The sequence below is a fragment of the Dreissena polymorpha genome, chromosome 5, assembly GCF_020536995.1.
Source record: "Dreissena polymorpha isolate Duluth1 chromosome 5, UMN_Dpol_1.0, whole genome shotgun sequence".
NCBI lineage: Eukaryota > Metazoa > Mollusca > Bivalvia > Myida > Dreissenidae > Dreissena > Dreissena polymorpha.
The window spans coordinates 91,444,994-91,456,891 of record NC_068359.1 but is presented as its reverse complement, the minus strand read 5'-3'; the positions used below and the strand labels follow the sequence as shown (position 1 = coordinate 91,456,891).

Sequence of the window (11,898 nt, the reverse complement as noted above, 5' to 3'; positions counted from 1 at the left end):
AAATAGGTTTAAGCCCTAGTCACTATTGTAGAGTATTGTTGTTGTTGTTGTTGTTGTTGTATTGTGCACGACAAATAAGCATTCGCAAACACATCACGTAATTATAAGTTAACGTGGTCTATCACTACATTTAAAATAATTACAGAAACAATTTATGTCTTAAAAGTGGTATTGTGTCAGGTATTTAAATATGTGTTTTTCAAATCGCACAAAAATAAAAAGTACTCGGTATACTTTATTTAGGCTCATGTAATTAAAACTGCAAATTCTACATTTTATATTAAGGCTTAAATAGGGTCAAAAATATTGTTCGGGTCGGGTCGTCGAGTCACACTTAAAAAATCCCAGAACATTCGGGTCGGGGCGGGTGATGTATTTATTAATTAAGTTTATGAAAATATACCTATAATATTTAACATGTTTTAGCGAATTAAATATGCAACTATTTGCAAAATCAGGTAATATAGATTGTTACTATTTCTGAAAGTTTGCTTTATTTTTTTATGACGAAATAATGAACAGCATTTAACAATTTACAAGGTAAAGGCAAAGTTGTTGAACGTAATCAGAAAATGGTAGAATTGAATGTCAAGAATTAATGTCTTTACTGACACATTACTTGGAATAGCTATAAAGGATATGAAAATGTTTCAAATCATTTTACGTATCAATCGATGATTATCAATCCACTTAACGTTTTTTTATATAAATATTTCTTAATCATTTACGTAATATAGATTGTTTATATGACATGTACCTTTTCTGGATAAACTTTTTGCAAATTTTCTATGAACAAGTCCATTAAGCAGAGCTTTCGACAACTTATAATGTATAAATAATATACCAAATACAAGCTTCAGTTATAACATAATCTTTCAAAAGCTTAATGCATTCTATAAAGTACAGATGAACACTAGGTTCTGAATCTACATCAACATCTAATCTAAAACCCGTGAGATCATTAATTCACACGCGCACGAGTTTATATTCAATATTAACAAAAATACTCCGGAACTATACTTGTAAGCGTAAATAGAAGTATTGCAATGTTTAAGTAATTCGCATCTAGTTATGCATTGTTATAATAACATTGACATTAAATATGATCTTATGCCATCATAAGTTCAGTCCATCGTCTTGTAACGTGAACCTCAGTCGTATTTCGTCATCCCCAGCAGGCCTTATGCCCACTCACCGTTCGGTAAAAAGACAACAACGCCAACATGCGGTTAGTAATTATAAATATGATGTTGTGATAAATAAATAGATTTGTTTTCTTTTTCAATGCCCTCACTTTATATTGTCCTTTCATAAGTTTTGTGGTCACGTTTAAATTATTGGAAACCCAAAATAGTTTCGTGTGCTGTAACCTTGATATCCGGAAGTTTACGTGTCGTATATGCGCGCATACCCGGAAGTTTTCAGACTCCAATCATTTGTCGACACATTACCGGCTAACTCCACTTTTGTTTTGTTGCAGAATTTATTGAAAGTAAGTACTCAATGTCATATACTCTGGTTTGGATTAATTGACCAACTGGTATTGTATGCAATTTCATTCATGCTTGTGTTTCGAAAATTCTAGAAATTAAATAATTGTTTGTTATAATTTGCACGTGTGTTGGTCACTTGGTGTAACAGCTGATCGTCTGTTTCTTATATCAATATGATAATCATTTGTAAAATATTGTAAAGTATATGTTTCATTTGTTCTGAAATTTAACAAGTATGAAAACGTCTAAGTGGGCATAGTTAATGATCTGACTTCCATTTGCCCAGAGCGCAAGTTGCATATTTCATTTACTTAGTGAAAAGAGGTTGACCATTTTTAACTGAAGGTTCATTGGGGGGATAAAATTCATTAAAACTTCGCTTTGGTTTTTCGTCATTGAATGTGGTACAATATTGTCTAACTATATAACATTTTAAAGCTTAAGACGGATAGAATAACATAAACACATTTTTGACATTCAATATTTGTGTGCTTTATTCATATTTTGGTTTAAAGCCAATACATTTTTACACTAATTTACAAAATCTCAATCTAAAGTTAGGAAGGATATTCACTACCTTAAGTTGAATAAATACAAAGCTATATACATATACAAGGTCAAGTTAGCAACATTTCACAGAAAATTATTGCCATAAAACAACAAATGAGTTTTTATTCAACTGCCTTTTTTGGATAAATATCCTAAACAAAGTTAAAAAAATAACTAAAACGTAACTACTTTTTAAAAATCCAGGTATGGTGGATAATAAGAGTCACAATTCTTTTTCAAAAGCTTAACACTTTTGATATTTTACCTCTCAACCAAATTGCAAATTTTAAACCATCTCAAATTGAAATAGATTGCAGACGACATATATAATTGTAAAGGAATATAAAGAAATCGGCAAAAAGATTGATTTTATATTTCGATTCCTTGTACCCATTTTGAAAGCGTGACCATCGCTGTGATCCGTAGAAAAACGTGAAAACAAATCGGTCGAAACCACGTGCAGTGGTGAGAAAACCGGGTATGTGTATACACATACCTGAGAAAACACATACTTATTTTGACAGTTGGGTGGCAACTAGTAAAATAACTATTAACATTAATCAGCAAGAGATCGCAGAAATGACCACGTAGAGATATCATCACTTACCCTATTTCAAATATTTTCCAGCTGAAAATTGTCCCCCACACGTCTTTTTTTAGTTTATTTGTATTGTTTTCCTGGAGCTGAAGTGCATCTCACAGAATATCCATCCAACTTCCGTTGTTTTCACTTTCGTTACAGTGTTTTTTTATGGCAATATCGGGGCCGATATTCGGCCCCATTCCCCTAAAAAAAGAGTATATATTTTTCCCCCATTTTGTAGAAAAAATCCCCTCCAAAAGTAATTTTTTTTTTTTAAATAACTTTCTTATGATAAATATACAGGGCTCAACATTTATGGTTGTCCTATTGCCCCTGGAAGTTAAAGTTGGGTCTGTGCAAGTTATTTTATAATCTAGTTGTCCGCCCGGAAAAGTGCAAAAAAGAACAAAGAGCATTTAATTTAGACTTTAATTGCTGTAATCATTTTGTTAAATGTTCAAAAATAAAAAAAGGTTTTGTGGTGTATCATTTTGGTTTATCAAACAATATGAGGTTTACAGTTGATGTGATATTTCATGTTTGGGCAAGTTGCTTTACGTTCAGTGCAAGTAGATTTTGGAAGTACTGGCCCGGTAGGGCAAGTTGGTTTTTCGGTTAATGTTGAGCGCTGATTTATCTCAAATTTATTTCATAAACAACTAATAAAGCATATGACTATAATTAATATGATTTTGAATTATTATAAAGAGTTACATTAAGTTAGTTTTTCCCAAATCTGTTAATTTAACATGAATTGCATTTTTTTCCCAAAATGGCCAGGGAAAGGCCTGATGTATCTAGGTATATTGTGTCAATATTCGTTGATAAAAACATTCCAATTTGCTCAATTTTATTGATAAAAAATGCTTACATTTTCCATTTTATCGATTTAATAAATCCCAATTAAACTCAAAATGGCAAGGAAAACTAAGACTGTGCATGAAGGCTGAACTGTCTGAAACTAATGTTGAAAAAATAATTGGTATATATTTAAGAAATAGGACAAAGACATTCAGCTTTGAATATTACATTCATGCATACATGTGTATTCATATAATAAATATCATTACATATAAAAGAGTAATTTTTAATATTCCCCTTTTCCTAAAAAACGACGCGTTTTTCCCCTTTGGACGGGCCCCGCCACCATTCCCCTATAGGTGAAAAAAAACACTGCGTTATTAAAAACTGTTTAAAAGAATTATTTCTACATTTAGATTGTTAAAGCGATGTATTATTATATATTATCAATAGAATAGTATACCGTGATTAGTGTTTTTCCCAGGAGGGCAAAGGGGCATGGCCCGTAACTTTCAAAAAGGGCATTTTAGCGTGCAGTTTAGGCAAAAAAGGGCAAAAACGTTCCCTGAATACCTGAATTACGGGGAAACATGTAATCACATCAGAAGCAGTTGTGGAAAAAATAACATATAAACAAGCACATTTAATGGTAATCAGAGCTCTAGATAAGGGCCGTACAGCCGTAAATACGGCTTTTTAATGAAGGTTTACGCATTTATTTTTATAAACTGGCCGTACAATTACGACTTCAATATCCCTTTTACGCATTTACGAAAAACATCTGGCCGTATCGAAACGTCCGCGTCAGCGCGGCGAGATTGGTTGGTCTGAAACCTAACGGCGCTTTTCGTTAATTAAAATTACAGAAAAGTTTGAGACTGGGCTTTAATATGTATGTCTATTCCGTCGCGTCATTTTCGATACCCGTAAACCCGTCAAAAACAATATGACTATCACGCCTTTATAATGTCTCCTTTTGATGTTTCTGTGCTAGTAATTAGTCAATCATCTGATCACACGTCTTCCGATCTAAGTGTGTTTGATAATTGTTAAATTGGTCCCGAAATTATTTTAATTGGCAAATCAATGCATCATACCTCTGCCAAACTAATTAATCGTAATACTTTACGTTTGTAACACAATGAATCATAACGTTTCCGTTAATTAATTGCAATTAAAATCAAACGGATAATTGAGCAAACATCAAATTTGTAATAATTGAATAATCTTAATTTCCCATTTATGATAAACAAGTACTAAATTAAAATTGCAATTTATAATAAAATTTGTATTAAAAATCTTAATTTTCTATATATGTTAAACAAATACTATTCGGAGCGAAAGAATCATTTACAAAAGGCTTATATTACATAATAATTAAATAAGGGCGAAACAACCCACTTGTAAGGGCGAAACGACCCTGGGCGAAACGACCCGGGGTGACCGAGGGCGAACGGGATTAAGGGAGAAACGACCCGAGACCCTATGCGCAAAGGGGGGCCAGCTAAGCCGCTTTCTGTTCAAAAATACACTTTATTAGGCTACATAAGGTCGTCTAACCATCATGAAATCCAATGTGTTAGCGCAGAAAATGACATTGTCGCCCCGATATTGGACAATTTAATTGCATTGGTGGCAAAAAAAGGAAGAAAGCATGATGGGAACCGTATCCGAACCAAAACTGTTGAGGATTGGAAAACAAAATATGATTGGCTCGTAACAGAAAAAATTGAAGGCGTTTTACGGCTAAATTGTAAAATTTGCCGCAGTGCTGCTAAGCCTTGTAAATTGAGCACAGTGTGGGCCTATAAAGGTTTGTATTATACAGACTTTTCATAAACAAACAGTAGTGTACTTAAAGTACAGATGCACTTGATGTTCTTCTTAAAATCAGTATGCTTGGACCACAGCTGCAGCAGTTTGATCCAGTGCCAGCAGTGAAAAAATGGTTAAGTGACAAGAAAAGGAGAAAGAAAAGACTTCGTGAAGCATATAAACCAAGGAAAAAGGCTAAAACATGTTAATATCAGATTGACTGTATTAGTATTACAGACAGTTGAAGTGTTTGCTTAAGCTTTTCTGACAGTGATATTAGTGTTCTAGTACTTAGTTTACATGTTGGCTTGTGTTTTTGTCAATAAAAATGAAGAAATAGTATTTAGTTATGAGTATTAATGTGTTTTGTATTTGCATCATAATTAAAAAAGCTAAATATGTTTATTATAATTGTTGCAAATGTTTCTGAAAAGTCAGTTATACACCCTTCAATATCCAAGAACACAGGTAGTACAGTACTACCTGTATTTTTGGATATGGTAGTACAGGTACTAATTGATTTTCAGCGTTACTCCTTTTCTTTCTGTCACTGGCAGTACCGGTACTAATTTAAAAAATCCTTATCTAGAGCTCTGGGTAATTGATGTATTTAACTTACTATGATTTATGTTAATATATTTACCTTGCAATGTACATTTAAGTTCCATGCTGTTTCAATAAACTGTACAGCACGACAGTGAAGACACACATAATAAAGCAATATATGCATATGAATCTGATTATACCCAGACCCACTAACATATAAATGAAACCATGTTTGTCTTATCCCATTTTTAACCAGGTTTTTTAACCAGGTTTTCCGAAGGAAAAAACTGGTTATTAGATTGGCGAATGCGGGCGGGCTGGCTGGCTGGCGGGCTGGCGGAATAAGCTTGTCCGGGCCATAACTATGTCGTTCATTGTCAGATTTTAAAATCATTTGGCACATTTGTTCACCATCATTGGACGGTGTGTCGCGCAAAATAATTACGTCGATATCTCCAAGGTCAAGGTCACACTTTGAGTTCAAAGGTCAAAAATGGCCATAAATGAGCTTGTCCGAGCCATAACTATGTCGTTCATCGTCAGATTTTAAAATCATTTGGCACATTTGTTCACCATCATTGGACGGTGTGTCGCGCGAAATAATTACGTCGATATCTCCAAGGTCAAGGTCACACTTTGAGTTCAAAGGTCAAAAATGGCCATAAATGAGCTTGTCCTGGCCATAACTATGTCATTCATTGTGAGATTTTAAAATCATTTGGCACATTTGTTCACCATCATGGGACGGTGTGTCCCACGAAAGAATCACGTCAATATCTCCAATGTCAAGGTCGCCACGACTAAAAATAGATTTAAAAAAAAACAAAAAAACTTACAAAGGGGGTTAATTTTTTTTGGTCATTTCAAAAGTTCAGTTTGAGTTTTCTCCCTTTATCAGATTTTTTTTTCACAATGAAAACCTGGTTTTGTGACAATTTTGTCCCTTGTCTTACAATAATCTTGCCAGATGTTTTAAATAACATTGCGAGTAAATTGATCGCTAACAATATGCAAACACTCGTTTCCGTGACATACATCCACCGAGAAGATTACAAATAAATGAATAATGTTGTTGCTATCTAAAATGTTTTTATTCATCGTTGATTATCACAGACATTTCATTAATTCCTTCTTAATGTTTAACCTCCATCGTTAATTCGATCGTTTACGACGTTATTTGCCATTTTTGCTGAGTCACAATTTAATTCTGTATAGTCCGCCATGTTGTTAAAATGTTAAATGATGTAAGCGACAGGTGCGCATAGCAACGTTAAATCGTATACGCGATTCGCATTTTGTTAAATTAGTATATATGTTTTGATATAACTGAATAATGCATGCAATGCACAATTGCCAAGAGAATTAAATCAAGTTTTTCATTAAAAGTCTCCGAAGTAACGATTTTATCGTGAAGGAGTACACATTGCCGACCGAAAAGTGCGCTTGGTATAACATAGCCTCTGGCATTATCGATTGATACTGACACGGGGTTATTCACGCATGACTAATTCACAGCTTTGGAGCAGTCAGTAAGACCTACCTATAAATCGAACATAGATTAAATCTGCTCAATTAATATAGTCGATTAGACGTTGACGTCTCTCGAGTAAATCAAGCACAGTCGGAGCGTCACAGACAATCAAGGAAGCTGATTTTGCGGAGCAAGTTAGATCGTAAGGCAATAAAGATGTTATCGATAAGGGCGCGTGGCGAAATTTGCCTTTGAAAAGTAGGGCGCGTGGCGAAATTTGCCATTGAAAAGGGCAGAGTGGCGATCCTGGGAGGGCAGCGTGGCTTTTCGCCACGCTAAAATGGCCTGGGAAAAACACTAGTGATGAATTAAACGGAGTTACGTTTTGATCTTTCTGTCAGTCTTGAAGCGTACTATTTTATGCACAATAATATAAGTACAGTGATTCGACAACGATTGTAAACATTGGTGAAATGCTTCTTACATAGTTATTCTTTGAGTGTTTATGAGGTCTGATCGTGCAGTTTGCAAACATCAACAGAAAGATTACAATCCAATGCATTTGTCATCGTCAACCGTTTGGAATGTCAATTAGGCGATGAGTGAGTTTTTAGCATGTTTCTTTCTATTTTATTAATTTAACAATGGCTGCCCCCATGGTGATGAAATAACATGTGTTCGAGTTTTGATATTTCTAGATACAGTCCACTCTCGTTATGTCGAAGTCGGCAGGAACAAGAAAAAATATCGAGATAACGACAGTTCGAGATATCCGATAAGCCGTTTTCAAAGAAAAAAATGAGACGAAAATTTACCTTGTTTTTAACATCTAAATACCTGCTAAGTGGTCTAACTAAAGCCGTCACCGTGTGGCATAATACTCTCTACCTGATATATACGCATTTTTTACGAGGCACGATTAATTTTGCTATTTAAATGCTTAAAATGACGTTTTACGTATAACAGAATTGCATGAACACATGCGGTTATAATTTGTCTTAACTGTCGAGTAAACATCCGGTAATGTTGCTATTTAAAGCTATGATGCAATTGACGTTCAATCAAGACGAGGGTTTTCCATCTGAACATGCTTAAATCACGTTCCGGAATACTGAACTGTACATGTACATTTTGTAGTTTGAAATGCTAATGATAATGACTTTGGAGTTCAAAGATAGAACAACATTCTGCAAATTTGCGACGGTTTATATACGCAAAAATATAACAATACATTTTGGAATGTCGTTTGTAAAAACAAGAAGTATTTCGGCCTTTCGGCAGGCTGTGTATTAATTGCAGTTAATTGATGTTAAAGTGACAGTTAAAGTCACAGCCCTTACTCAAGTATTAATGGCTAACGACATTGCACACGTGTGATCATTGATGCAATTAACGGATCAATTTCTTACCGCACAGTATCGGGAGCAGACGGGCGAAGCGGGACGGTGAAGTATCAAAAAAAATTTTTTCACCTTTTGCCGACACTGGAACAGTTATTCGCACTTCGAGATAAACCACAGTAAATACATGTCAAATCGGGACTCGGGACAAAATTTTATATCGAGATATCAAATTATTCGACATAACGAAAATCGAGATATGCGATGTTTATTTATATAGATAAAGAAGGAAAAAAGTTGGGACATTGAGCTTACTTCGACATATCGAGAATATCAAGATATCCGATGTCGAGATAACGAGAGTGGACTGTATGTAAACTTTTTTTACTGTTTAAGCGTAACTTGCCCTCATCAATGTCGATATTATTCACTAGTTATATAATTTTCCGCCGAAATACGTGGAATAAACATGATTCAGATTTTAGAAAATAATGTATATTTTAGTGTTAAAATCGCTTTGTATTTTGATTGATTTTGTGGATGTTATGATATCTTGATGTACAAAATTGGTAGCAGTTTGAAGGAAAAACATTCTTTAAAGCATATATGTATACATTTTCAATGTGGCACTCTTCCTTTAGTCAAATTTGAGTTTAATGCAAGGGGTTCCACATTTTTCAAAATGAAGCCTCTACATGAACCTTAAGTCAATATTTGTTGGTTTATAGACATACACATGTACAACAATGTATTGTTTAGCAATATAAATTGATAAAACTAAATAAGTTTTTTTAACTGAATATTTTTTCAATTAACTGAAAGTGTTCAATTTTTGTCTGGAAATCATTTACCAATAAATCTTTAGTCACTTATTTAATTATACTCAAACTTGGTTATTTCATTGAGTAATTATGCACCATATTGAGAAAGATCTCCATATGTTATTCCCTTTTGTTCAAATACGGCAATATCTACACAAATTGGTCAGTAGACCTGCTATGCCTGTTTTCTCAACACCAACATTAAATCCAGATTTGTCCAGATTTTCAGTTTTATCACTATACAATCAAATTTCGAATAATGACTGATCTTAAAGACGATAATGTTTAAGATACAGCATGTTTGATTCTGATTCACGCACTAAATTATTAAGACCGTGAGTGTTAATAAGGAACTACCAACCTTTGAACTGAAATTAAAAGATCTCAATGTTCTTTACAATTTAGTTGTTATACAAAAATCAATACACCCAAATTTTTCAATGCTTAAGACATGACATATATGCAGGCTATTTCCCAAGCGTTTTTTCGCAGAGGCATTGGTGTGCCTTAACTTTAAAATAAGTACTGCAGCAACGCTTGATTCTCACTCATTGTTATACAGCGCTTCAATTTTTCACTTCGCTTCAAGCTTGATCCGAATGAAACAGGCATTCTGCTAACGACCAATCAAATCACTAAAGGGCTTATTAGCTCTTAAGGTATACAAGATGCTTACACAGTGTGTTTTTTCGTTCAAATTTGGGGCAGGTATATGGCTCCATTCCCATGCAGAAAGTTAAAATAGACTCGCAAAAGGAGGGATTTTCAGCACCAACACCCTTACTCACTGCCTTGCCGCTGTGCCTGGAAAAAATCCTAGGGAAAAGCCTGATATGTGCAGCATAATGTTGGTGTTTTCATTGGGACAAAGGATCAACACAAATACATCAGGGCTGTTCATTTGTAGCCTTAATTTGTTAACACCGTGTTGACATTAAAATTTGGAATTGCGTGTTTTGATTACAAATTTAATCATGCTCATTTGAGAATTCAACAAAACATTGAATAGGGACCAACACCACTAGATTTTGTATGCATCCTCTTGGACACTTATATTTCAGTACAGTATTTTCCGATTTAAATGCATAAGAGACGTGCAACACATGCCTAGATAATCTCTGAAAATGTTTCACATTTTTATCATCTTTCCTTTCTTAAACGCTTTTCTGATGAAAGCAAAGAACAAATCAATACTATCATAAAGGTTTGCTGCAATTACTTCCCCTGATGATTAAGAATCAATCACTTGATTGTTGATGAAAAATTAAACTATTCTTATGCGAATAAGTAATGTTTGATGTGAATTCGGAATTTTGAAGCTTGAAATGGATAAAAATGCTCTGATTGGGAATGGTGCCGTTTTCCATTACCAACTTTGTATAGCCAAAAACAGAGTTGTAAATACACTGCATCATGTGTGGTTTTAAAAATAACAAAGTTGTGTCAATCATTATGGAATGGTTTGATGTCGTTGGATGTTATTAATTTAGATTACAAATATTATAAAATTGATAATGATTTAGTGCTTTTTAAACATTTTAATTGCTCAGGTTCAAATCATAGAGCTGGATAGAGTGATGTAATATCATTTTGCATCCTTAAAAAATGAAGTTTTTTTTAACTTTCATTTGGGAAATCGAAGCCATCATTTGCAAGAAGTAATACTTTTTGAGATTGGAAATACAGGGCACCACACTTTACACAAAAAACACGACAAAAGCGTACATTTGTATGAATGTCACAGATAATTAAAAGTCTCTTATTTCATTTCAGAGCTGATAAGATGCAGCCATATCGTCTGGTTGCCACAGCAACTGTTCTGACAGCAATGCTTGGCATTACAGGTGAAATATAGTTTATGCTGATATTCAGTTTTCATGCTGCCTATGTAATGTTTTGTTATATTGATGAAATGCTTGTTTAGTAATATACATGTAATACTATCTGGGGCATTCAGATGATTTCAATTAAGATTTGAATCTTATCAAATAACTTGATTGTATGTTTTTATGTAGCACTGATAATAAAATAGTACATTTTATTCATTATTTAATATAAACAGTATTTTATTATTTTTAACTAAATTGTGTTATCAGTACATTCAATTGACATTTTCTAATGTATAATCCATAAATGCATCAGTCTACACAAAATTGAGGGTACTATACATCACCTCTTAAGTGAACTTCTCAACTCAAATGTTTGAGTTTTACATTTGATGTCATAAGCATATGAAATGAATTATAAATAAGCCTTGTTCTGGAAAAATGGGGTTGAATGCATGTGCATAAGGTGCAGTCTGCACGGGCTTATCAGGGACAACACTTTCTTCCTAGACTGGATTTTTGTTTTGAAGAGACTTTCTAATAAAACGTTGTGTTGTTTCTGATTAGCATGTGCGTAATGCAAAGGCAAATCTGGGACAACATTTAAGACACATGCAATCATGCATAAAACCCGTTTTCCGATAGCAAGGCTC

The 11,898-nt window shown here is 33.9% G+C and overlaps 1 protein-coding gene across 2 annotated transcripts in view; it reads left to right on the top strand.

Annotated features, from left to right (window-relative positions):
• Nucleotides 1-1,380: 1,380 nt before the first annotated feature.
• LOC127881403 (hypoxia up-regulated protein 1-like) overlaps nt 1,381-11,898 on the top strand; it is a 45,858-nt gene continuing 35,340 nt past the window's right edge. The window contains exons 1-2 of one of the 2 annotated variants that reach the window (XM_052429259.1): nt 1,381-1,492; nt 11,193-11,263. In XM_052429259.1, the coding sequence (XP_052285219.1) occupies nt 11,203-11,263 (61 nt within the window). In that variant the 5' untranslated portion in view covers nt 1,381-1,492; nt 11,193-11,202. Of the gene's footprint in view, nt 1,493-1,522; nt 1,541-11,192; nt 11,264-11,898 lie in introns of those variants that run through there. The other variant, XM_052429260.1, reaches the window with a different exon arrangement.